Here is a 27,974-nt window from a genome sequence, read left to right as displayed (position 1 = left end):
ACTGAGTGCTACAGATTCATATTGATTACAACAGATGCAAGTCCTCCACAGTTCCAAGACAGCATCGTAAATCTGACGTTGACAGACAACAGTTTCTTCATGCAAGTTCTCAATTCACATTAACTTATTAACTGAAAATCCACTTTCAACAGAAGCATTACCATGAGACAGGATAAGACACATTTTGACAACAGTCCACAGATCTTGGGAAACTTTTGGTGGACATCAAAATACCACTGTAAAATGTATCCAGTCCAACTTCATCATTTTGTTTTGCAACATACACTTGAAAATAAGCCTTGAACCCATTGTGGGCAGCTGTGGTTAAAGTAGTGTACTGTTGCTTTGATTTTTCCACCACGTACTGTGTTACTGATCTGATTTGCTGCATGCAGAGCTTCAAGAACACCCCCCTATTCTGGTGATTCCAAGATTTGGCTTGTATAAAATGATAGTAGGATCTAATGCTGATAGGCCAAGGACCATTTTGAGCTTCAAAGGACTTCTCTCAATCAGCTTTTGAACAACACTTACTATCATGTTTCAACACTCCAGGCAAAACTCAGCCACTTGACAGTCACTAGTTTCTTTCAACAGCTTCTTTGCTGCAAAGCCAAGGTCAGCCTTTTTCTGTCAAGCAAGTTCTCAGACAATTGTTAACAACTGTGTTCCCAATTTTATGCAATGACTCATTAGCTTCTTGGTTAGCTTACAGAGTTCTTCATACAAAAAAGGTGCCAGTGGTTTTTGGCTTTGAAACCTTTGCAGAAATGGCTCACAATCTCCAGCAATCGTTTTCATGAAAGCCATTTTGCACTTCACAAGTCGATCTAGCACTGCAGCTTTTATACAAATTGCAGGTTCACGGTGGGGGAGTTTTGCTTCTTCCACATATTTCTTGATGTTGTCAAAAACAGTCACAGCTCTATCAAGGCACTTAACATTCTCCAACCACCTAGTGAAGCAAAACCTCAGGGGAAATAGTGTGCTTCCAGTCTCAGCAGTGTATGATGCCCTTCTAGTTGGAGAATCTTTGAACAGATAATACATATTGTGCAAGACTGAATTCACGTCCCATTTCACTTCTTGCAATCCTGTTTTAAAAGACCCATGTACAACATGAAGCGTACAAGTTCCAAAGTCAATCAATTCTTTTCCTTCTCCTTAACAGTCAAGGTTGGTTTTAATTTCTTCTTTTAGTTTTCTCAGAATAAGCTGATTTACATTTGGCCCATCCATAGATACTTGTAATAATTTTGCAACTGATAAAGAAGACATGTTTGCTTGAAACTTCTGAAGGTCTTCAGCAATAGCAGTTTGAAGAAAAACAATGGTTAGATACCATGTGGAAACTTATGACAGTAATCATCCCAAAAATAAACCACTAAAACTATCTGTCCCTTTTGAAGCACTTTATTCAAAACTTCATCAAAACAGATAACAAATGTTTGGCACTGTTTCAGCCGTTTCAGTAGATCAGAGAAATATGGTGGCAAGCCAAAAGCAACAACATATATTGCCTTTGTTTGTACAAGATGAAACTGTTGAGCTATCTGGTTATCTGAGAACATTCATTTGAATAACTCACTGATGTTGTTACAAGACTTAGATGACATCTTTTTCATCACCAGTTGCAAAGCCCACAGGCACTCTGCTCTCCTAACACAGTTCTTGATGACATAGGCAGCCATACTAGTTTCTGTGGTGAGTAATTCTTTGCCATTTTCATCATTCTGATCATGTTTTCCAGTTATCACAGGGGCTGTCTCTTCACACTCTCTGTTTTTACTATCTGAACTTGTACTTGGCTTTGAACCTAAACATTCTGTGATGGACTGCTGACTTAATTTTCAGGTTTTTCTGATGTAATGGTCCTTGCGCATGAGACTCCACAGCTTTAATTCGCATATTACTTAGTTCAAAGGTTTTGTAACACACTTTACAATAGCCTTTGTATTTGTCTCCAGCAACTGGTGATAGCCATAGAACAAAGTCAGGATGAAGTTTGAAATCCAGCCACTGCACATTAAAGACTGTCCTCTTAGAAGCCATCTTCAAAATGTAGTTTCCGATACAGCCATACATAGAACCACCTGTCTGACACCAAGATGTTAGCAGATTTGTTTTCTGGCAAGTAGGAACTTTCCAAAGCTGGGAAAGTTTCACTTTCACTTTCTGGTTCCAGAAAGTGTAATAAGCAGATCAGCAGCAAGAAAGGAGGTACAGTAGAGTTTAAATGCTTGCAAATCATTTCTGCAATCTAGAGAATGAGCAGACAACTCTCATTTGCAATCTTTATGCATGGGAGAGGTCAGGGAAGAGGGTGAGAGAGCTGGTACTCTGTAAACTCCAGCAGAAACAAGTAATCACATTTGAAAAAAAATGACTTTGCATGATGCAGAGTAGAAAGTACTAGTTGACTGTGAAATCCAACAGCAGCAAAACTCATTTGCAACTCTACTGGGTTTAGCAGGAGACAGAACGCCCGTTCCATACACAAGCATGACCCAAAAACATGCTCATCTTTATACAGTATGTAAGTTAAATGCAGTACTAGCAGGTAGGGATGAAAACAGTTAGATGTTTAAAGTTTGTATCTTGCTAAACATTTAAACTAGGCTTGCTTTGCAAATGCTACAGGCAGGCCTTGGAAATCATGCAGCGACAGAGTTCAACACATAAAGCTGGTTGCTGGAGGTGGAGCTGAGAAAAGGGGGGAGGCTGGGAAAGGGCATCATTAAGTTTTTCTTGTATTCTGCTACTTCTCTATTCCAGTTGCCACAAGAAAAGATCATGCTCTTGCAGTAGCAGGTCAAAACTTCACTGCTTGAATATATATATATTTTAAATTACCTGTTTTTCCTTGACTTCAGACCAATTTTCCTGACCAATTTCCATTTTCCTGACTTTCCAGAGAGTGGCAACCCTGTTTCAGTCAGGCTTTTTGTAGACAGAAAATTAGCCTCTAGACCCTTGCCAGTTCTCATTTTAACTCATAGCTCCTAAACATTACCTACTTTTCTGCCCCCCCCTTCTTGTTCGAGTGTTGAGTTTTGCAAAAACTGAAATATTAAATCAAAAGATTTTAAAGTGAATTTTAGCAATTGAACAATCTAATCAAAACAAAAGATACATTTTGCATAAAGTGACACAACACTTTGCTAAACATTCACAGAGTTTCTGTCAAGCTTACTTATTCTTACCTTTACCTTGTTTTGTGCTCGTCACTGACTTCCGAGTAGAAACTACCCGCAATCCATTAGGAACCTCTTCAGAGGATTGCTGAACAGGCATTTTAGATTCTTCTCCTTCTTCAGATAATTGGTCTTAAAGGAACAACATACAATCAAAATGACAATCTGTTCACTCAGTGTTGGTGACAGTGCTGCAAAGCTAGAAATTGAGAGTTCTGATTCCCTTTTGTACCTCCCAGAAGAGCCGGCCTGTATAATCTTGGGCAAGCTATTCAGCACAGAGTACCCCCAGAAGGAGAGAATAGTAAAATAATTCCAAGTGCTCTAAAGTTAAAAAATCCTGGAAAGCGTTGCCCTTAGTCAGAATCAATTTTTCAGCATGCAATTATTATTTCGTTCTGTACAGGTTTATCTGTTAGTCAAGAAAGTTTTTATTCTAGGTTTTCTCATATTTGCTCAATTAAGATCAACAGTGAGGTTGTTACATCATTAATAATGAAATAAATATTTAGATGAGCTCTAATTTACAATTAGTAATTCTAGACTCAGGTGACACACACAGCTGGTCACAAAAGAATCCAACTCTGTTAATGAATATCTTAATGAAATATTCTATGAAACAAAAATTTCATGATTAAGGAAATGATATTTTGCTCACCATCATCATCCTCATCATCGTCTGCAGCATTAATAACAACTGGTGGATGAGTAGGGCTTGGTACATTTTCAGAACTTTCCACCTTCATTACCCCACGCAGCTGAGGAGATGGATTGGACTGAACAGAAAGTTTATTCTGTGGCAGTGTGATCTGTGCACTCTTCATCTCCTCTTCCACAGATTCAGTCACATTTGGAATAACAGCTAAAGCAAAACCAGAAACACATAAACAATAAGCTAAGAAGTGTTCGGTTGGATTCAGATTTAGATATACTTTATGGAGACCCAGTGAAATCAATGAGATTAACTTAAACATGACTGACCTGGGGGTCTATGATGTCAGTAAGTTTACTCCACACACAACTAAATCTAGGTCCAACACATCATTCATAACATATTAAGTATATTTTGCAACATGTGTCAGACCTCTCCAGTTATATCAAAATCTCAATCAGCAATGAATTGTGGCCTATATTAATAATCTCACCAGTCTGTCAAAAACTCAAATGGCCTTATTCATTCTTATGCAGGGGATGGATAAAGTGGATAGAGGGAAGCTCTTTTCCATCTCACATAATACAGAACCAGGGGACATCCACTCAAATTGAGGGTTGGGAGAGTGAGAACAAGAGAAAATATTTCTTTACTCAGGGTGTTGTTAGTCTGTGGAACTCCTTGCTACAGGATGTGGTGATGGCATGTAGCCTAGATGCTTTTAAAAGGGGACTGGATAGATTCCTGGAGGAACAATCCATTGCAGGTTACAAGCCATGATGGGGATATATAATCTCCAGGCTTAAAAGGAAGGTACCTCAAAATGGCAGATGCAGGGCAGGGGTATCAGGAGATAGCTATCTAGTTGTCTCGTGTCCTTCCATAGGCATCTGGTGGGGCCACTGTGAGATACAGGAAGCTAGACTAGATAGGCCCTTGGCCTGATCCAGCAGGGTTCTTCTTATGTTCTATATTAATCTCTATTGTACTTATTATGAAGAAATAAGAGCACCACTGACAGCTCAGTCTATCTCTGCATTCAGTGATCCTTGGTCAGTCATGTACTTCCTGGGTGACAACTGTGGAAGAATGACAAAAGCCTTTGCTTTGTTGTTTCCTAAAGCTATCAAATGTGAGATAATGAAGATAGCTGTGTATGAGACAATATTTACATTAAGCAGTTTCATAGATGGCCAGGGGACTGTTAACAAACTATCAGAAATACTTTTAAAGAAAACATTGTCACTATTGTTGTTGAAGTTATATAAACCACATACAGAACTATAACTTGCTTTATTAGTTGTTTCCACATGGCTACATTTTTAAGCTGAAGAAAGGTGCTTCAATTAGCAAATCTCTGTGCAGCACTCAGCTGTTTCAGATGTTTTATAAACTGGAGATTATTCCTGTCTAATGCCTCTTGCTGCATTGTAGAAGGGGGGCTGGGGGAAGATGCATTACTAGTAAGAAGAAACTCATACAGCAAAGTGAGATATGCTTTTCTTCAGAGCATCTATGGAAATATGCAAGTCTGAAGGCATTTTGTAAACAGATTAGAGCAGCAGAACTTTCCAAGGGCAAAAACACTACTCACTCTTGCTGGGAGGTAAAAAAAGTCCATCCACAAAACGTCCCTTATTGTGGTGGAATGCACAGTTCAACTTCTGACAGCCCACTGGCTGGTTCTCCCAGTAACATGGAATCTCGCTACGTTTTTTCTGAAGGCAAAAGAAAAATAGGCTGTAAGCATACATTAGAAGGAACGTGCAAGTTCACATCAAATAACAACACATTCAAATGACACCAGCATTGGCAGTGAGACAGGAGGGCCTGGTGTGCTCTGGTCCATGGGGTCACGAACAGTCGGACATGACTTAATGACTAAACAACAACAAAAGTCCTCCATCATGTCTTGAGGCTCCCAAAGGCACCTGCAGGGCAAAAGGCGGCCCTGGGGAGCCTTGTAAGCTAAAAGGGGCTTTTCAATCTCTTTACACTAGATTCAACAATGCAAATACAGCCCAGACTATAATGAAATATATAATTAAGCCAAGAACTTACATCAATCTCCATGTGTCTGAACCGACAAACACTCCTGAAACATCGCCCTTCCTGCCAGAGCACACAGACAGTTTCATTTCCCAGGGCAGCTTCACAGTGACGGAAGGGGCAACTATCCCCCTAAAGAAAATGAAAAGGGAAAAATCATCAAGGTCACTCACTAAGCCAGAAAACTCTTCAAGAGACTTTTGCAATTGCAGCAATTCACATCTAAAAATTGTCCCATTTGCATACTGTGCAACAAGATTTCAGCCACTAGGTTCATCAGTTTTATAGCTGAAAACAAAAATAAAAATTTAAAGACAAAAATGTGGTGGTACTTTAAAGACTAATTTTTATGGGCTTACCAGGATAGATTAAATTCACAAAAAAGAAAGTAGGACTAGGGAAGAATGAGGGTTGAAGGAAATACAAACCTTGGTACACGTGGAGTAGAAATAAAAGTAACAATCATCTCCTTGGTTAGACATCTTGGTCTGTATCAACACAGCAAGCTTAAAGCTGAGCAACTGATGGCGAAATACAATTTCACTAATCTCTCAGTGATAGCTGGCCACAGGCTGGTTTAATATGGCACAATCTTCTACAGGCTGGATATACTGGTATTTTCTTTTAAATACAATCTGGGAAACAGTAAACAGAAATAGTTTTTTTTTAAAAATGCTTCATCTTAGTAACCAGAAGATTCAATTACTCTGTCTTGTTTCAATGCCAAATAAATTACTTCTGAAGTCTTATATGCTGTTAACAACATCCCACTTCTGCATAGGCCTAAAATTACTGATTCCAGCATTTTAAAAAATGCTTTCTCTTTAATTTCCTGGAACTCTTGTCATCTTAATATAACCACCAAGTTTTCAATACTGCAATAAATGTAATGCATAACACACATAAGGTTCATATGTGGCAACAAGTGGATTATAGGAATTAAATACAGTGGTGCCTCGCACAGCGAGGTTAATCCGTTCCGGATTAACCCTCGCTGTGTGAAAGCATCGTTGAACGGGGCAGGAAAAACATGGTTTAATGCGTTCCAATTGGGCTGAATACTCATCGATCAGCAATGCTTCCCTATGGCCAGCAGCCATTTTCGCGCCCTCCCCTCGCTTAACGAGGGCACGAAAACGCTGCGCGTGGCCATTTTGGGGCTTCCAGCTGCCATTTTGTAGCTGCCAAACAGCTGATTGGCGGGTCGCAAAGCGAAGGTCGGTAAGCGAACCACTTATCGACCTTCGCTCTGCGATTTTCGCCCTATGCGGGCACCATTTTGCAATCACTAACCGGCCTCGTAGAGCAAATTCATCGCTCTACGAGGCACCCGTTGTGCGAGGCACCACTGTATATACCAGAAAAAATTTGTACAAGCATTGGTTAGGTTCCTAACCTTCACAAATCAATATACTTTTCATTGCAATACCTTGTTAAGTTCAGCAAGGAATTCTATCTTCCAAGACTTCTGTTTTTTTTTCCTGTAGGTCGAATCAACACTCAATCCATGAATTGATAACAATGGGGTAGAAAGACTTTTCTTCCTCACTTTGCCAAGGAAACAAATTTCATCCTCATTCAAAATTCAGACAGAGAGTGAATAATAACTACTGGAGAAAGCAAGTCCATTTGAGTGGTCAGGAAGACTGGAGATAGTGAAGGTTAATTGCCTCTTGAAAACAAATCAGTTCATTTAAAGATGAACTTGTGTTTCAAAATGGCTGCAAAGAAAATGATCCATCTTCCGCAGCCAGTCAATTTAGTTTTATTTTTGTTTTAAATTTAAAACACTGTTTCAATCTCGGTCTTCAAAATCTCTTCACCTATTTGGAAAAAAGGAACAATCTTCCCCGATCTTGATTAAATGTAAAGCAAAAGAATACATGTATGCATAATCTTAAATATGTATACCCACATATGTATATTTTCATAGATATGTGTTTATACATGCACCAATGTATACACAGGCACAGTAATAAAAGGTTAGATTGCAATGGAAACTCAAATTTGGAGAACTCAAAATGGAGTAGTTAAATTTTCATATGCATAAAGCTTCAGGCTGATAGTATACTTCACAATTAGGAACATGAATGGGTATATGTACATTACATATACTCATAAAAAGATGTACAAGGCTTATATGTTGCCTTATAAGAATTATTTTTAAATAAATTGGGTTGTGATTAATTTTATACAGAATGTAAATGCATGATACCCTGCCTGAAAAACCAGGAGGCTTGGCTGCATAAAATCAAATAAATTTGCTTATTGTTTTTTGATTTCAAGATTCTTTGAAAAAGAATCTTGAAAAGAATCAAGAAATTCTTTTCTTCAATGCTTGATTTTGCTTCATCACTCCAAATATCCCTGCAAAAATGCATCATTAGTTAAATTTTCAATCATAAGACTGAAAGAATGCTGCACAGCTAATAAGAAAAACTGATGTCTCTTCATCCACACAATGACCAACATAAAAAGAATAACAATTGCATGACTATTGATTGTTTATCAAATGTCACTCTAAATATATATTGAAGAACAAATTGTTGGAACTTCACCAGACCAGATGGGCGGGAAATAAATAAATAAATAAATGTGAACATATTTTCCACATAATCTTTGGCACGATACTTATCTGCTCTGACAAAGAGACAACATGTTTGTTTTTTAATGTAGTAATTCCATTTTGAATTTCATACAGTACAAGGATTTTAAAACTTTCAAGAAACTTGCCATCTACAATTCATTTCTTCCCCTTCTCTCATCTTTTCAAAATTTAGGATTCAAAAAGGGGAGATCTGTACTAAGGAGAAATATTCTGTCAAATTCACATGAAGATTATCTATCAAAATTTAATACCATCTTAATTATAAAGCAATTTTTGAGGGATTTATTAATAAGCCATTTTAACGTTATTGTCTCTCTTTTGCAAAGAAAGTTTCACATACACACAAGCAATTGAATTTAAGGTATTTTTTCCTGTAGCTTTCCCTTTTTATACATTTCCCCCCATAGGTTTCCCTTTTTGTACATAAAACACTTTTTTGGTATGTGCTGCTATCTAACACATACAGATTTGGTTCATTCAACTGCACACTCCATTTGACATAGTTATTATAAAGGAGTTTATTAAATTTCAATATCCATGGAATTGACAAATCTGCAAATAAATCAGTTTATTTTATTTAATACTCAAGCTAGGAACTAATTAGAAAAATAAGATTTCCATTTTTCCTATCAAAACAGTAACCTGGTGTACTCAGTTGATGGAAAAGTATTTGAAAGCCAATTAGTTTCTCAAGATTGTACTGATGACACTAGAAAAGTTGGAATGTTTTATTTTCAAATGGTCCAAGCACTCTGAAAAAAGTCAACTAATTTCTGAGAAAAAATTAGTGTCATCATTTAAGTGAGTGAAGTGAGTGGTCAGAACTGTTACATTCTTATCTCCATGCTCAAAATGTGACACACTCTTTTATTATAGTAAGCACAGGCTGTTTGGTTCAGATAATACTGTATGTTTCCTCAAGAATATGCTATACATCAGTTAGTGCTAAAGATGGAATACAGTAGACAAAAGCATTTTGTGTAAACTTTAATCTGTCCTGAGGACATGGGATTTAGTGTTCTTCTGAATCTCATGCCACATCATGACAGTCTAATCTTGCATCCATGGGCATGATATTTTTTAAAAAGAGGTTAGATGCCTACCTGTCAGTGAATGTTTTAGCTATGGATTGCTTGCTTTGGCAGGTTTGACTCAATTATCCTTGAGGTCCCTCCCAGCTCTACTATTCTATGCCTCTATGATGTCCCAATACAATTAGCATTAAATTCTCAAATGCAAAGTACTTGGGGGGGACCCCCAATGTTGCAAGCCTTTCACAAAATCTGATGAGAAGCTCAGGTTGTATCAGCTGCAACATTTTTCCAATTTTCATACAAAAACTATGGTGTTTATACACCCTCTTTTCACATGCAGAGCTGGTGATAAAGCTGTTGAGACTGAGGTAGCATATTTACATTTTTCACTGACAACTATAAGTGGTACATTTACCAAAAGAAATACGTATTCACTACTACTCTTTTCAACGCCATCATGTGTTTCACTGACCGCAGCTCAGGCAAAAAAAATAGTTGACTACAGTGTATTGCCCAAGTAAGGGGACCAAAGCAAGTTCTTGATCTACCTTTAGGGAATGCCACTATTTAGAATATGTTTCAACTCAGTAAGCATAGTGGAAATCAGTTTAGAAAAGTCCCATATATTTTCCCTAATTAATATTTAATACTTAAGCTGTTCTGGCTGTTGTAAAAAACACAGCAACCAGTGGTCTAATTGGAAATAAATTAAGACAATGGGAGTTTTTATCTGACAAAACTGTTCTACATTTCTCTCTACTGGAGCTGTCTTTCTGCCTTGATAGAGGAACAGACAAAATCTGTGCAAAAGCAGATTAATTTTAAAGTTCTGGTTCTTTATAAATATTTTAGACAGAACTAGCCTTTCATGGCATGTCTTTCCTTCACATTCCACACTTTGACAAGTGTATTTGCTGCAGACACAATGTAGTCTGTCCTTAAAAGCTGCATTCTTATGGATATGAACATGCATATCAATCAGTATTACTGCAGAAGACAACTATACAGCAACACAAGTTGTTAGTAAACTATATAACTGCTCTAATCTCTTAACACTTTCCCCCCATAAATTTTAGCAAATTGCTGTTTCCTGTTGTTTTTTGTGCTATGTGCATAAGGCCAAAAGCTGCATCTCCCCACACCAGGATAATCAGTTAAGCACTAGTTTTAATGTTTATACTATAGGTGGTTTCATTGTTAACTCACTAGCTGCCAAGAAAGGGAATTTTAATGGACAGTACTGTACTTTTTTTAGTGCTTTTTATTGTGGAGAATATAAACCAAATTAATCATTAAATTATGCGTGTCATATACAAATTTTGGGATTTTTTAAAATACAGATTATTGTAGTTCATTGATACTACTAAAAAAATCTTCCACTTAAAAAAATTCTTGGATGAAAAATACGTATTTTCCAAAGCAAATAATCTGCAGTGTACAATTTACCATCAGAAATAGTGCCTAGTTTCTTTGGTTACCAGACATGCTTTGCATCTCCATCCACCAAAAAACACACACCCTTGTCTTCTCTAAAATAGTAATCTGCATGCAGCTGACTAAGGGAGTGACAAATGTTTTCCCTAAAATTTTAACACCAGATTCTAAATCAATTACACTAGCATATAAACTAACCCTCCCATATGGACCTTCTACATTTTTAGTGCAAGTGCAACAATGACAACAGGGAAACAGTTTGAAAATAAATTCTCAATATTATATTCTGAATGGTTAAAAAACTGTGACTTGATTTAAGAATATTATTCGAACCTTGCTTTAATCATGTAACTGATTTTTAAACTAAAAAATCAGTTACAGAGGTATCTACTTTAACTCCTGATTTTGCTGTTTTAGAGTGCTTGTGAAGATTGTGTCACATCAGCACCACCAGAAATGGAAGGCATGGAATTTAAATATTTGGGAGGAAATTGTTTTGGTCCAGAAAATTACATACCCTTGAATCCTTCTTTTCCCCTGTTTTTAACACTTCGGTGACATTAATTTTAACCTATCCTAAATGGCCACAAGGATCAGAGAAGTGGGAAGAAAGAATTCATTATTTTAACACGAAAAGGAGGGGGGGAAACATGACAACAGTCTCCTTGTGAGAGCAGGAAAATCAAAAGGATTGGGGCAATTTGGATACCAGGTATTAGAAGAATGTTTCCCATCTTGCACAATTATTTAATTGTGTAATAATTTTTTTCTCTTATATTTGTTATTTTTGTTTATGTTGTAAGCCGCCTAGAGTGGTCGCAATAACCAAATAGGCGGGGTATAAATAGAATAAATAAATATAAGAAGCGGAAGGATGCCGAAGAGACATCTTTTGGGGAACAAATCGGTGTCTCGCACTATAAATACACAAAATAAATCGGGATGAAATAAGCGACCTCCTTACAGGTACCGAAACAGGCCGATTAACAAAACATGTGGGGGGACGGGGGGGGGGGAAAGCAAGTACGACCAACCGCGGGGGGGGGGAGGGGGAAGGCGAGAACGGAAGACGGAAAAGGGCAGAGGCTACAGAAGTAAACACCGTCAAGCCAGTGAGGAGGCTGCGGGCCTGCTGGAAGCCGCCTCCGGGGAGAAAAACACAGCAAATTATATACTGGGAGACACCCCCCTCCTCCCCACTCGTCTCTCCGTGACTAAGGGAGGGGCCCCAGGTCCCTGTCACCCGCGCGCAGGGATTTTACCGAACCCCAAGAGCGAGCCGCCAACGCCAGGCCGCCGGTCCTCGCCCCGCCGAGCTCCTGCCTCCTAGGTCGCGACCAGAGACAAAACTCCAGCCGTTGGCGTCGGAAACCGCCGTTGCCCTCCTCCAAGATGGCGCCCGTCGCCTGTCTTGGCCAACCCTGCCCGGAAGCATTATGGCGGAAAAAGAAAGAACGTGGAATGACGACACAATGTCACGTGACACGTACCGCCTTTTACGCCCCAAGCGGAATCCAGAACGTACTTCCTGTTTGGTGGCGGAAGTGGCTGTGGTGCGTTAGGAGAACGTAAAGCCGCGCGCGCGGGCGTGTGTCTGTGAAAGAGAGCGTGAGCGTGGTAAGGGGTTGGATCGGAGGATCGTGATCGGCTTTCTAGGGCCACCGCCATGGCGTACCGCGGGCAGGGCCAGAAAGTACAGAAGGTGATGGTGCAGCCCATCGTATCCTTTTGTTCGAAGCCAACTCGGCTGGTTCTTGATAATGGAGAGGCAGGGCCTCGGGAGAGGCAGGAGGGGAGCCGAGTAGTTCAGGGACGGAGGCATGGGCGGCGGGTGGGGGGTCGTTGCCCTGAAAGGGGATTTTGAGGCGAAGGCCTACGGCGTGTCTCGTAGTCATAACTCCGTGCCCTAAGGTCGCTTCTGAAATGGTCTGCCGTTCTTTTCTTCCGGGGTCGCCCTGGGGCTCTGCAGCTTGCCCCAAGATCCCACAGGCTGGCCTTTTGACAAGACAGTCCGGAATCCGCTTCCTGACTCCTGGGCCTCCAATTCACTGAGTTATCCAGTCCGCTCCTTGTGTGTCCTATGGCTTTATAGTTCACATGATGTCTCAAGAAAGGCTATTCTTCTGTGTCTGAAAGCGACCGGGTTTTTGTTACAGTACTCTGAATTCATTGTGATTTTGCCTGAGTTTTTTTTTAAGCAGGGGTGGGCAATTTTGCTAGATCTAAGCAACATTATTCTGCCTTTTGGACCCTAAGGAGGTTGCAAAGATTGTCCAATGGGAAAAAAGAGAGAAAAGAAACCAGAAGTATATAAAAGTTGACTTCCAGTTTTGATAAATAGGTATTTTGGGGTCATTAAATGGGAGCAGCAGAGCCCTTTGACCTGCTTAAAGGAATCACCACTTCTGGATGCTTCAGGAGCTGGCGTTCACCATGATTACTGGAAAATGAGGGAGTACAGAAGCCTGGAGGCCATGCAAATAGTGTTGGCTTCACTTTGCCTGCTCTGGTCATAGAGCCCTTGAGCTTTAAAGAACATCAGCACAGAAAGGTCTGCAAACTGTTAAAAAATACAAAATGGGGTGGTAATGGTTTACAGATAATACTTCTGTTAAGAAAAGGTAGTTTGGAAATGTTGGGAAAAACTGGTTTCAATAGCGACAAAAGTAAAACGCAAAAAGAAAAGGCAAAATACTTTAGGAATTGTAGATGTATTTCAGTGGGAGCTTTTGATGGATCAAAGTCCATTGCTTCAGACATGCAAGAACTGTATTTAAAGAAGTGGATTTGATCCACAAAAGGGCACATTGAAATTAATCTGTTTATCTTTAATATGCTTCAGTGTTTTGTCTTTTACTTTTTTATGCATAGACAAACAAAAACATTAACTTCTTTGGAAACTGATTTTGAATAGTATAGTGTAGGAATAGTTATTGTTCGACTGGAAGTTAGTATAATATCTTAGAACTGCAGTTCTAGTTTTAGTTCATGACACAGTGATGAAAAGTGAGTGGTCCCTTGGGGCCAACAACATGATCTCTAGCTAACCTCAGTCTAGTGGAGTAGTTGAGGCAACTAGGTGTTGTTGTTTAGTCATTAAGCCATGTCCGACTCTTCGTGACCCCATGGACCAGAGCACACCAGGCCCTCCTGTCTTCCACTGCTTCTAGGAATTGGGTCAAATTCATGTTGGTAGCTTTGGTGACACTGTCCACCCATCTCGTCCTCTGTCGTCCACTTCTCTTGCCTTCACACTTTCCCAGCATCAGGGGCTTTTCCAGGGAGTCTTCTGTTCTCATGATATGGCCAAAGTATTGGAGTCTCAGCTTCAGGATCTGTCCTTCCAGTAAGCATGGGGTTGATTTCCTTCAAAATGGATAGGTTTGTTCTCTTTGCAGTCCAGGGGACTCTCAAGAGTCTTCTCCAGCACCACATTTCAAAAGCATCAATTCTTTGGCAGTCAACCTTCTTTATGGTCCAGCTCTCACTTTCGTACATCGCTACTGAAAAAAGCATAGCTTTGACTATGCGGACCTTTGTCGGTAGGTGATGTCTCTGCTTTTTCAGATGCTGTCTAGTTTTGCCATTACTTTCCTCCCAAGAAGCAGGGGTCTTTTAATTTTGTAGCTGCTGTCACCATCTGCAGTGATCATGGAGCCCAAGAAAGTAAAATCTGTCACTTCCTCCATCTCTTCCCCTTCTATTTACCAGGAGGTGATGGGCTCAGTGGCCATGATCTTATTTTTTTTGATGTTGAGCTTCAGACCATTTTTGCGCTCTCCTCTTTCACCCTCATTAAGAGGTTCTTCAAGTCCTCACTTTCAGCCATCAGAGTGCCTGCATATCTGAGGTTGTTGATATTTCTTCCGGCAGTCTTACTTCTGGCTTGGGATTCATCCAGTCCTGCGTTTTGCATGATGTATTCTACATATAAGTTAAATAAGCAGGGAGACAATATACAGCCTTGTCGAACTCCTTTCCCAGCTTTGAACCAATCAGTTGTTCCATATCAAGTTCTAACTGTTGCTTCCTGTCCCACGTATAGATTTTTCAGGAGACAGAGGAGGTGGTCAGGCACTCCCATTTCTTTAAGAATTTGCCATAGTTTGTTGTGGCCCACACAGTCAAACACTTTTGCATAGTCAATGAAGCAGACGTAGATGTTTTTCTGGCACTCTCTGGCTTTCTCCATAATCCAGCGCATGTTAGCAATTTGGTCTCGAGTTCCTCTGCCCCTTTGAAATCCAGCTTGTACTTCTGGGAGTTCTCGGTCCACATACTGCTGAAGTTTACCTTGTAGCATTTTGAGCCTAATCCATGAAGGGGAGGCAGCTATGTAGACCACTTTAAACTAGTGGCAAAGAAAATAGGACATAAGTACTTCAAGCTAGCATTGGGAGCTGCAAAATCATGGAGCTGGACGGGGGACAGTGTGGTCACTCTTGAATTGGCCTTCTCAGCAACACTAGACACTGTTCCAAGTCCTCCATACAGGGCAGGCTACCATAGTCTCTCGAGACTGAAGGATGCCTAACTAACTACCCATTGAGAGAGGATGAATCTGGCTGATACTGGACTGGAAAAGTGGTAGCCTGTTTAAGCCCCCCCCCCTTGAGTTCCATCATTTAACTGTTGAATGACATCTTCTGATGCCAGACGTCTATGGTCACATGAATTATTTTTTGCTGTTTGTTTATATGTTTACATCTCTTTAGTTGCAGTCTTGAAGTTGGGATACCTGGTAGACATGATAGTTCTACTCAACATGTTGAAAGCATAGTTCAGTAGTGAGAGTGTGGACCAGAGGTTATTGTCTTCAAAAAGGACTTTGTGACCACATAACCATCAAACTCACTGGGTGACATAGGGTCATGTAACAAATTAAAAAAAACTAACTACAAATTAGTGGCTTCTAAATACAATGTTAGGAAGCACTGATAGTTCTACTATTGCAGTGAAATAAACTTGCTAGAAGCTGCTTTTCAGTATGTTTTTTTCTTAAGTCATCTGTTACAGAACCTCATCTTCAGATACCTACAGAATGTAAGTAAACAACAGCAACCTTGCTTTTAATCTTCAAGAATGAATTTGAATAAGTAGTGATATTCAGAATATTATTTTCTTCACAGCTTGGAACTGATCCCCTGCAGATATGTAGTCTGGTTGTATTGCAAAGATTGTGGTTAACCAAAATAAAAATAGAGACCTACAGTGGGGTCTTGACTTGAGAACTTAATCCGTATTGGAAGGCGGTTCTCAAGTCAAAAAGTTCTCAGGTCAAATCTGCATTTCCCATAGGAATGCATTGGGAACCATTTGATCCGTATCTGCTCTTTTCCGTCCATAGAAACTAATGGGAAGCTGCTATTCTGCCTTCGACCACTAGAGGGGGATATTTTGTTTCTTTTTTTCTTAGGTCAAGAAAGGTTCAGGGAAGGCAGGGAAAATACAGTCCAGGCAGGACAGTACCAGGCAGTCTGAAGACTGTCTCCCAATCCACTCTCTAAATGCTGGGAGGAGTGAGGAAGCAGACAGGCACCCTTTTCACTGGCCAACAGTTAACTGAAAGTTCAAATTTTGCACTTTCCCTGCCTCCCACGTGGTTTTTTTCAGTTCTTAACTCAAATCTAAGTATGTAAGTCAAGTCAATATTTTCCTATGAGAGTGGTTCTTAAGTCAAAATGTTCTTAACTCAAGGCGTTCTTAAGTCAAGACCTCACTGTAAATGAAACATTAGGTAAATTTATTTTCCCTTCTCTCTCCCTCTGTGTATTGACACTGCTCAAAGCCCAAGTTGAGAGGTGAATTCTTGGCCCTCTTAAGAGTTAGTTTGGGGGTACATGGAGGATTGGGAAGGGTAGATTTTTAGTTCCCATTTCTGCTGGATTCTGTTCATGCAGTGGCTTCCAGCCTAGGGTCTCCTGATGTTGTTAGACTAAAACTCCCAGAAGACTTCACTAGCTATGCTGGCCAGAATTTCTAGGAGTTGTAGTCCAAGAACATTTGGAGACCCAAGACTGAGAACCACTGATCTAATGGAAGTCCAATGTTGTATGTTGTCCATTATTTAGATAAAGTTTCTTATATAGTAGTTTAGATTTTAAGAACAAGTGGCATGTTTAAATACATAATTAAACATTAGGTTATGTTCTAATACTGTACATTGTCTTAAATAATACTTCACATATCATCCAGAGAGATCTTTGCTTTGAGAAAAACATTTCATCAAATTCAAAAAAAGAGAAAAGAAATCATAATCACTTCTTAAAAAGAGAAAAGAAATCATAATCACTTCTATCTGAATCTTTTTCCCAGAAAATAACATGAATGGGTGGGATATAATTTCAGTCCTACCTTATCAGATGGCCCAGGGGGCCAGAATCTACACAGTTTAATTTATGAAGTCCTCTTAGGAACAGTTGTATAAGTAGCTTCTTTGTTTACTTTGTAGAGGTCCAGGATCCAGGTATGGCTGTATGAACAAGTCAATATGCGGATAGAAGGTTGTATAATTGTGAGTACAGCAATTGCTTTTTCTCTGGTATGCGCAGATATAGACAGAATCAGGAAAGACCCTTTCAACCTGAATAGTCAGTTGAAAAGTGGATCTTGTTGGTTCAGCTTTCAACTGACTTTCAGTTCTCATTGTGACATCAGATGTGATGTCATTGTATATGGTTAGATATACTGAAAGTCAGTTGAAAGCTGAACCAATGAGATTGGTTCAGCTTTCAACTGATTTTCAGTTCTCATTGTGACATGAGATGTGATGTCATTGTATATGATAGCACTTTGTTGAGTGCTATCATTTGTTAGCACTCAACAAGAGTGTTTTGTTCAACGATAGCCGTCAACAAAGTGCTATCCATATACAAATATGCATTCTCTGTCTATTTTTCCACACACATTCTTGAAACTACTTGCCATATCTTTTAGAATCTAAAAGATTGCTTATCTTTTAGAATCTAAAGGATTGCCATATCTTTTACAATCTTAACTTGATCCTGAATATCTCACTATGGCTAAAGTTATTTAGCATGTAGATCAGTAGATATTATTGAAATAGTACAACATGTAGTCACACCTTTATGTGCTAATTCAGGGGTCTCCAAACTACAGCCCACAGGTCACATCCAGCCCGCTTTGCCTTTTTATACGGCCCGGCAAACACCGCAGGCTAAGGTCCTTTCCCTTCAGCCCATGTGTACGTGTGTGTTCCTTTGGCCCTCGAAAATGTGTAAAACATGTGTCCCTCATGCTGAAAAGTTTGGAGACTGCTGTGCAAGAGGATGGCAAGGAATCAAGATATACTTGAATAATCCTAACTATAAATAAATATATTGGTCAAAATCCTGTAGCTTATGAACTTTTATGTTCCATATGAACCTACCCGGCAGTTAAGATCTAGCCAGGGGGCCCTTTTGAAAGAGCCGCCCCTTAAGGAGGTAAGAGGGATGGCTTGTAGATAAAGGGCCTTTTCGGCAGCTGCCCCCAGACTATGGAATGCCCTCCCGACTGAGATTCGTCTGGCGCCGACGCTGATGACATTTCGGCGCCAGGTCAAAACCTTCCTGTTCCAGAAGGCTTTTAATTGAAATAATATTAGCTGTGGGTCTGATGGCTATTTTAATTGTATTTTAATTATTTCATCTTTTACTGTATTGAATTTTAATTATTGTAAGCCGCCCAGAGACCTCTGGGTAGTGTGGACGGCATATAAATTGAATAAATAAATAAATAGCTTATTTAGGATTTGTGCACAACAATGAATTCAAGAAATAGTTACTTACTACCTAGTGGCAATTTACCACTACGATTTCACCAGCATAAATCAAAAGGATTCTGGCTAGACTTTTGTTCCTTAAACAAGTCAGACCTATTGCTTAGTCGTCATCACTAGAAATATATGAATAGAGTCTAAGTCAATGGTGCCACAACATTTCTTGAACAGTTTTGGTAATGAAAGTTGATGTGTGTAAATATGTGGTGACAACACCAATACAGTTCCTGTGTTTTTGATTACAGGGATTTGATGAATATATGAACCTGGTTCTGGATGATGCTGAGGAAATTCATTCCAAGACAAAATCAAGGAAGCAGTTGGGTGAGTATATTTTCTTTTTATACTGTTCACTGAATGTCTTACTCTTTGTCATTAGGGAAAAGCCAGTGGGATCTTTAAATTTTACTGGAAATCCATCTTCAACGTCTCTGTTTTGTACTATAGCTATTGTAGCTACAGACTAAGTAAAGAAGATTGCTAGTATGGAAATCAATTTGAATTGTTGTGGTGTGGCATACGTATTCTCCTTTAAGATAGTTAAATTGTTCTTGTAGGAGTCAAGAAGTTGAATCCCCTCAACATTATTTGAGCCTTTCTAGCTTATTTCTACTGCTTTCACAATTATTTGGTTAGGAAGATAAAGGCTGGGTGTTCTAGTAAATTGCTTTCTGACTTGTTTTCCCAAAGTGGAATTTGTGCCAACACACACTATTGCTTGTGTCACCTTGAGTAAAACCAGTCTGAATAACTGGGCTATGATCTTACCATCTTAGAAAGAAAGGGACTCTTTTATTAAGTGGAATGGAGAGTATTTCACTCCTTTTTGAGATCTATAAGAAATTACTTCAGTATAAAATTACAGTTCTATATATGTTGACAGGCCTAGAAAAGTTCTGTAAGAATTGATGAACCAAAGTTTGTAGAAAGAGTCTTTATTTATTTATTTATTTATTTATTGCATTTATTGCATTTATATGCCGCCCATCTAGACATAGTCTATTCTGGGCGGCTCACAACATAAAAGATAAAACAATTTAAAATATACACAGTTTTACATAAATAAAAAAACAGCGATATAACATATAAATCGTAGATTTACAATTTTAACAATTAGTTTAAAGCAAACAGTCGCAAGATGGCATGAATCAAAAGAAAAGAAATAAGAAGAGTCACTTAATTGACTGAAGGAAAGGCCTGCTTGAATAGCCAAGTTTTCAACTGGCTTTTGAAAATGCCCAGCGAGGGTGCCAGCCAAATTTCGGTAGGGAGGGTGTTCCACAGCCGAGGGGCCACCGCCGAGAAGACCCGGTTTCTTCTTTTTTCCTTCCGGGCCTCCCTCGGCGTCAGACCCCTCAGCCGTCCCTGCTGGCTATGTCGGGTGATTCGGGTAGATTTGGGTGGGAGAAGACAATCTGCCAGATATTGAGGTCCCAAACCGTTTAGGGCTTTATATGTAATCATTAACACTTTGAAGTCAACGCGGAAACGGACTGGCAACCAGTTCAAAGCAGCCAGAGTGGGGGAGATATGTTGGTGTTTTCTCACCCCATTAAGAAGCCTGGCTGCCGCATTCTGGACCATCTGAAGTTTCCGCGTCAGCCTCAAAGGTAGCCCCACGCAGACTGTGTTACAATGGTCTAATCTCGAGATTACGCACGCGTGGACTAGAGTAGTGAGGGCCCCCCATCAAGATAGGGTCGCAGCTGGGCAATCCGCCATAGATGAAAAAAGGCGGAGCGGACCATGGACGCCACCTGGGTTTCCATAGTAAGCCAGATGTCCCCCCAAGCTGCGGACCTCACTCTTTGCGGCAAGGGTCATCCCCCCAAAAGAAAGGGAGTTACCTATACCGCTGATGGAAGGACCACCCTCCCTCAAGACCTCCATCTTGTCCGGGTTCAGCCTCAACCCATTTAACTGCATCCATTCCAATAGTTTCCAGGCAGCGCTGAAGGGACGGGATGGCATCCACTGAGGTAGATGAAAAGAAGATGTAGAGCTGTGTGTCAGCAGCATACTGGTGACACGATGCCCCACACCCCCTGATGACCCCGCCTAGCGGCCTCATATAGATGTTAAACAGCATTGGAGAGATTATCGACCCCTGCAGAACCCCAGAGTTGAGACTCCACGGGGCTGAGACACTCCCCCCAAGCTGAACTCTCTGGGGACGGTCCTCCAAGAAAGAACAGAGCCAGGCAAGCGCCAGGCCACCAATTCCCAACTCAGAGAGCCTCCCCAGGAGGATACCATGGTCGACTGTATCAAAGGCCGCCAAGATGTCGAGGAGGACCAACAAGGACATATTGCCCCCATCGGCCTCCCTAATCACCTCATTCAGCTGAGCAAGTAACAAGCTGACCAGTTTGATTTAATCCAGCTGTGGAAACAAAATGCTGAGGTAAAACCCTGGGGAAGCTAATACCTGATTGACCAGTGGGGGCAATAAAGTAGATAGCCTTTGAGCACTGTTTGTTGGGCTCGAACAAGGAGAGACAGAAGGAGATACTCTGAAGGATTGATTTATAATGCTGAATATGTGCTTATGTATATTTCTGTATAAAGATGGCCTGTTTGCTGTATGAAATGCTGTAGTGTATCCAGCATAATATAGGGACTGCAATCCAGAGGTCAGTACATGTGTGCTGACACACAAACAGACAGAACTCTCTGCACAGTTTTGTGCAGAAGCAGCTTCTTTTGCCCACAAGCAGTGCCTAACTGGCTTTCTCATCTATCGGAACAATTAACTACAAATATGTAGTTTGGAAGCTAATGTTGAGAAAGTGTCCTTGGAAGCCATTATCCTACCATGGCCAGAAGCTGCAGTGATAAAAAGATTATTTGATAGTTACCTGTGCATGTGATTTGTCCTCTAAAATTAAGTTTTACTTACTTAGTCATCTGCACAAAACTTGCAGTTATGAATAAGGCTTGATTTTTGGTAACGTGGTCTCCTAAGCAATACTTAAGTTGCACTTTGATTTATGTTTTTCAAACCCACTCAGCACTGCTGAGTGTGTGATAAAAGAGTTGTAGTTCTGTATCATTACCTACCGTGTGCTGTTTCTCTATCATATCTGGAGCTCTGTCTTGTGACCACTTAGAGGCTGCAGTTGCATTTCCCTTCCTTATAGGTTTTGGACATTGGGCTGCCTTTCACTGTTATAAATAAAACCAATCCAGCTATTGTGCTGGATTGTATGTATAAGCTTTACAAAGGGTGGGACTTGCTTATTTAAGGAGTATCTCTTTTCTCATATTCTATTTTGAGGGTTTTAGTAAAATTACACTTAACACTTTTGTGTAAACCGCCTTGTAAGCATTTGTTTGGAGCAGTAGAACATATAGCAACTTTTAAAAAGCATTCCAATAACAATACCAGCATTCCAAGAAAGTTATCAAAGGCTCCTTGGCTCTTCCATAGATGTAGAATTGCTTTCCCAGGAAGTTTGCCAAAAAGGGTGTTTCACCTTCACATCTCAGGAAGTATTAATGAGGCTTTATGTACAGGATTTTAAAAGAATATTTGCAGTGATTCTGATCTGCATAAATATTTGTATCTCACAGTGTTCTTGGGTTACCAGAACAATTTAAGTAAGGAAACACTATACTTGGGGGCATGAGAACATAAGAATATGGGGGGAAATGTGTTTAGGTAAGGTCTATGTAATATTGTCATCTTAGCATTAATGATAGCTATTCATTATGTGTCCTTGCTGTGTATGTAGATTATGAATGTAGGTAGAAACTGAATAAAAACATTAGTGCAACAAGAGCATTTTCACTCACGCTATTTTTTTTTTCTCTTGCAGGTCGGATTATGTTAAAGGGGGACAATATTACCCTTCTACAAAGTGTTTCTAACTAGATATTACTATCTAGTGTGTTTTGCTTCTTAGTTTCATCTTTAACCTGTAGAAGAAAACGTGTGATTGTTGCTGTCACTTCTGACCTTGATGTCTGAGAAGAAAGTAAAGAATGATTCCATTTACTTAGTTCATGTTTGTATAGTTCTCAGTCATTTTTTATATTGGCATAGACTTGTATTAATAAACATTTTTTGTTAATACATCTTTCTTTTGTATCATCCAAAAAGCACCTTGTGCAGAAATCTTTACAAATTCTGCAGTGAGCTAGAAAAAATTGTTCACCACAGATTACACTGGTACACTGGATGCAAAACTTGAAAACAGTTGTGGGGGACAGGTGGCCCCAGAATATGTACTGCAGATGTCATGAGCACTAGACAGCATGGTCAGTGGTGAGGAGTGATAAGAATTGCAATTCTGCAGAATATGAAGTATGCTACAGTCCCTATCCTTGATTTAAAATATGCATGTTTTAACATAACAAGCACAAGCCAAGAAAATGATCTATAAGTGGGAAGAGTGGATCCCATGTATTGGGAAGAAATATGATACCTTGTGAGTTGAAAATTATTTGAATAGAGAACTTATAGCTCCTCAGACAGGACTGGCCTTACCATTAGATGGAGTAAGATAGCCAGTCACCATGAGCAGAAAATTTGACATGTACCATAGCCTGGGGTGACCCATGCCACTGTGGATCGCAATCTAGAGCTTCCTACATCTCAAATGCCAGATTCAGAGCAAGGCATTATAGGCCAGGAGGTCTAGGAAATGGTTGTACTTTGGTCCAGGGAATTTCTAGGCTTGCAGTCATTTAGGAAGTAGCCAGGTCCAGATAGCACATTGCTATGTGCAGTGGTGCCTCAACTTACAAACATCCCTACTTATGACCATTTCAAGTTACAACCAGCTCCGGCTGCAAAATTTTGCTTCTACTTGCAACCAGAGCTTCCACTTATGAACAGAAAAAGACGGGAAATTCAAATTGCTAACTGTAGGTCTTTGTTTGTTTGTTCAGTCGTTTAGTCATGTCCAACTCTTCGTGACCCCATGGACCAGAGCACGCCAGGCCCTCCTATCTTCCACCGCCTCCCGGAGTTGTGTCAAATTCATGTTGCTTGCTTAGATGACACTGTCCAACCATCTCATCCTCGGTCGTCCCCTTCTTTTGCCTTCACACTTTCCCAACATCAAAGTCTTTTCCAAGGAGTCTTCTCTTCTCATGAGATGGCCAAAGTACTGGAGCCTCAGCTTCAGGATCTGTCCTTCCAATGAGCACTCGGGGTTGATTTCCTTTAGAACTGATAGGTTTGTTCTCTTTGCAGTCCAGGGAACTCTCAAGAGTCTCCTCCAGCACCACAATTCAAAGGCATCAATTCTTCGGCGGTCAGCTTTCTTTATGGTCCAGCTCTCACTTCCATAAAACACTACAGGAAAAACCATAGCTTTGACTATTCGGACTTTTGTTGGCAAGGTGATGTCTCTGCTTTTTAAGATCCTTCATGGATTGCTGCCTTGTCGTGGCGAGGGGGCTTGAGTAACTCAGAGAAGCTATGGGCTATGCCGTGCAGGGCCATCCAAGACGGACAGGTCATAGTGGAGAGTTCTGACTAAACGCAATCCACCTGGGGTAGGAACCGGCAATTCCACTCCAGTATCTTTGCCAAGAATGCCCCATGATCAGAAACTAGGTCAGGGGTGGGCAATTAATTTCTATGGGGGGGCCACATGAAAAATCTGAACTGTGTTCAGGGGGCTGAACCAACTTTACTTAAAAATAAAATGAAACAGTGATGTTATGATTGTTTTTATTTTAAACTTGTTAATCTTCACAAATACTAAAGAGATTTTTTGCGGTATGTTAAAGATAAGCAACTGATCAATTTTAGACAAAAAGCTGTAAATGGTTTTAATGTTCAAAACTGTCCACAGGCCAGGCAGTAGCGGTTTGCGGGCCGTATGTGGCCCTCGGGCTGCACTTTGCCCAGGTCTGCTGTAGGTGGTGACAAGGCTGCTTCTTTGTAGCTCTTTCGCCCCAGCAGTTAGTGTGTGCCATTGTCGGAGGCTTGGGACTGCCTCCTACTTCTGTGTGTGTGTGTGTGTGTGTGTGTGTGTGTGTGTGTTTGCAGGGAGGCTTTGGGCCGCTTTGTAAGGTAAGGTGCTGTTTTCTGCTTTTTAAAAACTGTTCTGGGTGTTTTTGCAGTGTGGTTTTGAGCTGGGGGGTTATGTTTCTGTGCTGTGATAGGTCTTGGGGGGTTGTTTTTGGGGTTTTTTCCCATTTCCAATGGGTCTTTGGGTTTTTTGTTGCTTTTTGGAGTTTTCCCATTTCCGATGGGTCTTGGGTTGTTGTTTTGCTCCCCCCATTTCTGATGGGTCTTGGGGGGGTTGTTTTTTGTTTCCCCCCATTTCCGATGGGTCCTGGGGGGTTTGGTTGCTTTTTGGGAGGATTTCCCCATTTCCAATCGGTCCTGCATGCTTCTCTTGCTTTTTCCTTTGTTTTCTTTGCATTTCCAACCTGCCCCTTTGTTCTCTGTGCATTTCCCATCTGCTCCGTTTATTTTCTGTGCATTTCCAATGGGTCTTGCACACTTGATTGCTTTTCTCACCCCCCCCCCCTTCGGCCGGAAGGGATTAATTGCGTTTCCAATGAGTCTTGCAGTTATTTCTTTTTCCTTTTTCTTTAAAAAAAAATTATGATGATGCCGACTTTTTTCTTCAGCTAAAACAGATTAATTGCTTTTAAATGCATTCCTATGGGAAATGGTGCTTCGTCTTATGACCATTTCGAGTTACGTCCCTCTTTTGAAGGGTTATCGTTGTAAATGGAGGCACCACGTACTGTGATTGATACAACCCTATGCAATGTTCTCCCAATATCTGGTGATAGCAACATAATGCTTCAGTTTCACCCCAACTGGCAGTAGGAGAGTTTTAGCTCTTCCTGCCTCCAAATGTAGTTAGACTACAAGTCCCATCAGCCCTCATCCTTTGCTAGCTCTCAGAAGTTGCAGTCCAACATGTGGATGGGTGCATTTTCCCCCATCCTAGCTTAACCTTATTGGTGAGAATGATAGCAATTGAAGAGCAAAGGATCCTCTCTATGCAGAGCTTTAAAAGCTTGAAACAGTAAGTATATAGATACTAAAAAGGATAAAACAAATACAGTACACTAAAAAGATGGTAAAAAAGCAGCACCAAACACATTCAGAGCAGTAGGGCACAACAATCCGCATAAAAACCCCACTCAAGCAGCCAGTCACTAAGGGAAGACATGCCTGAAGAGAAAAGTCTTCACCTGCTTGTGGAAGGACAGCAAAGCCAGCCTGGCCTCCTATGGGAGGGAGTTCCAAAGTCTGGGAGCAGCAACAACTAAGGCCCTCTCTGGTGTCTCCACCAAATACACACCTGTGAAGGTGGTGGGACTGAGAGAAGGTCCTTTCCAGATGAACAACACCCAGGCAGGCTCATAAGGAGAAACATGGTTGAGATAGCTATTAGATTGGCTCTAAGTAGACTCCAATTTTATGGAACTTAACACACCAAAAACACTGAAAATTATGCTCTTTGCCTTCTGCATGCATAACAGCAACAGTTTCCACCAAAATGTAATTTGGTTCCATCAGCTATGTTTGAGTGGTTACTGATGTATCTTTCCACAGGCAGACATTTCTGATGCATTACTGCAGTATCTAATAACCACCTGTCCTGGCAGCATGAGAACCTTGTTTGGAAGTGTGAATATTGCTAAGTAGCTGGGAAGAAAGGGTGCACAAGGGCAGAAATAAAACTGATTGTTTACTAGTGGCAGGAATACCTAAGTCCATAGATAAATCTTTAAATGATAATTAGGTGTTCTTTACCATGTTTTTGTCAGTCAGTTCTTGAAAGTAACCAGCTCTGCGTGATAAAAGGAACAGCATGCTTGTTTCAGCATTTATCTCTTCTTGCTGCTTATTTGTTCCTCCATTGTTGTGATAGTATCAGAATCAATGCTGTATCTTTCCTGTTAATTTGTACAAGGAATGTAGTGTAAGCTAATCAACTCAACTGTGGAGATCTTTTCTTTTTTTTTTCTTTTTTCTTTTTCTTTCTTTTTTTTTTTTTTTTTTTGTTAATGCTGGCTTTATGTATAGTAATTACACAGAAACCTGGTGCTGCAGTTGTACTGAAAAGCTGGCTGACTGCATAGCTATATAATGAATCAGGTTTTAGACTTTAAGAGAAAGTAAGTATGGAATCTCATGGAACAATGGTCTAGCCATGTAAGAACATCTCAAATTACAGTCTAGTCCATTCTACAGGGACAAATGTGGAAACAGTTGATCTCTTTGCATTGTACCAAAAAAAAAAAAAAAAGATTTTCAGAGGAAGAATGGATGGGTCAGGGTGAAGGTGAAGGATGTTTGTTGCCACAGACTTGAATTTTGCTCACAGCTGCATATATTACTTTTCCTTCCAAATACTTAATTTTGCTCTCTGAACATATCTGAGATTCCCTAGACATCTTAATAATTTTTTAATTTCCCCCCTTTTTATATACAGTATTAGTCCAAATCAGGTGGGAACCCTTCAGATCTTCCAATGTTCTGGTCTATAACTCCATAATGCCTTTCTGTTATCCATCCAATATAGTGCTAGTGGAAGCTGGAGGTCCCAAAGGTTCCTTTATTAGCTCTGTTTATTATCTGGAGGTAAGCACCTCTGGAGGAAATAAATAACACTGACTTACTCTGTTATAGATGCATCCTCATGCCATTGTTGGAGCACCCTGATCACAATATCTGTAGGAATCATTGGTGCTTTTGTATCCATGAGTTTCTTTCTGCAAGTGATCAAAACCATCCTTATCTCTACTTTCCTACCCATTAGTCCTCATCATAAGCTTCCCTCATCCTCCCCACCCTTCCCAGAACACTTGCCTGATAGCATTAAATCTCTCCTCTTATTGATCAGTTGCATGAAGCTTGCATGCAACTCACCTACTGAAGCTAAGCCTAAATACATGTGACTTGGCACATATATCCGTTGATTTTGACCTTTGCCCACCTTTGTACCTGTTTGCCTTTGCCTCTTAAGGGCAGGGTCAGTATTGTATTCTACTCTATATCGTATAAACCAAAACATGCACATAATGTTTAGCACTGCCCTGTCATTGCTGATTTCTAATATTCAAAAATTTCAGTTTTTAAGTTCTGTGGTACCTATACAGGACATTGGCTTTCTGCAGTGTATGGCTGTATGCTTCCTCTAAAGTAGCAAACACAGTATATATCTTCCTAAATGCCTAAGTAGTGTCACTATTAAATCTTAGTGTTATCTCTTGATTCCTGAATTCCGTCTGTTGCATA

General features: G+C 40.2%; 2 protein-coding genes and 1 long non-coding RNA gene across 11 annotated transcripts in view; 2 read left to right on the top strand and 1 right to left on the bottom strand.

Annotated features, from left to right (window-relative positions):
- Nucleotides 1–12,333, bottom strand: part of ZC3H11A (zinc finger CCCH-type containing 11A) — a 28,658-nt gene extending 16,325 nt beyond the window's left edge. For 2 of the 9 annotated variants that reach the window (XM_072997350.2, XM_078391947.1), the window contains exons 1-7: nt 12,239–12,333; nt 7,325–7,376; nt 6,324–6,530; nt 5,908–6,027; nt 5,441–5,564; nt 3,853–4,056; nt 3,204–3,326 (exon numbers count right to left, since the gene is read on the bottom strand). In XM_072997350.2, the coding sequence (XP_072853451.2) occupies nt 3,204–3,326; nt 3,853–4,056; nt 5,441–5,564; nt 5,908–6,027; nt 6,324–6,377 (625 nt within the window). In that variant the 5' untranslated portion in view covers nt 6,378–6,530; nt 7,325–7,376; nt 12,239–12,333. Of the gene's footprint in view, nt 1–3,203; nt 3,327–3,852; nt 4,057–5,440; nt 5,565–5,907; nt 6,028–6,323; nt 6,531–7,324; nt 12,158–12,233 lie in introns of those variants that run through there. The other 7 variants (XM_078391946.1, XM_078391948.1, XM_072997353.2 and 4 more) reach the window with 4 other exon arrangements.
- A 132-nt stretch (nt 12,334–12,465) lies between these two features.
- On the top strand, nt 12,466–22,826 carry SNRPE (small nuclear ribonucleoprotein polypeptide E). The gene is made up of 5 exons (XM_020797005.3): nt 12,466–12,691; nt 15,988–16,014; nt 17,423–17,485; nt 18,997–19,075; nt 22,570–22,826. The coding sequence occupies exons 1-5, from the start codon at nt 12,638–12,640 to the stop codon at nt 22,623–22,625; spliced, it is 279 nt and encodes a 92-aa protein (XP_020652664.1). The 5' UTR covers nt 12,466–12,637; the 3' UTR covers nt 22,626–22,826.
- A 147-nt stretch (nt 22,827–22,973) lies between these two features.
- On the top strand, nt 22,974–24,425 carry LOC144588684 (uncharacterized). Its single transcript, XR_013544339.1, has 2 exons — nt 22,974–23,624; nt 24,318–24,425. It is a non-coding gene; the product is annotated as an uncharacterized LOC144588684 (long non-coding RNA).
- Nucleotides 24,426–27,974: the final 3,549 nt, after the last annotated feature.

This window comes from Pogona vitticeps, chromosome 4 (genome assembly GCF_051106095.1).
Source record: "Pogona vitticeps strain Pit_001003342236 chromosome 4, PviZW2.1, whole genome shotgun sequence".
NCBI lineage: Eukaryota > Metazoa > Chordata > Lepidosauria > Squamata > Agamidae > Pogona > Pogona vitticeps.
Note: the sequence above shows the minus strand (reverse complement) of the source record. Positions and strands in the feature narration are given on the sequence as shown.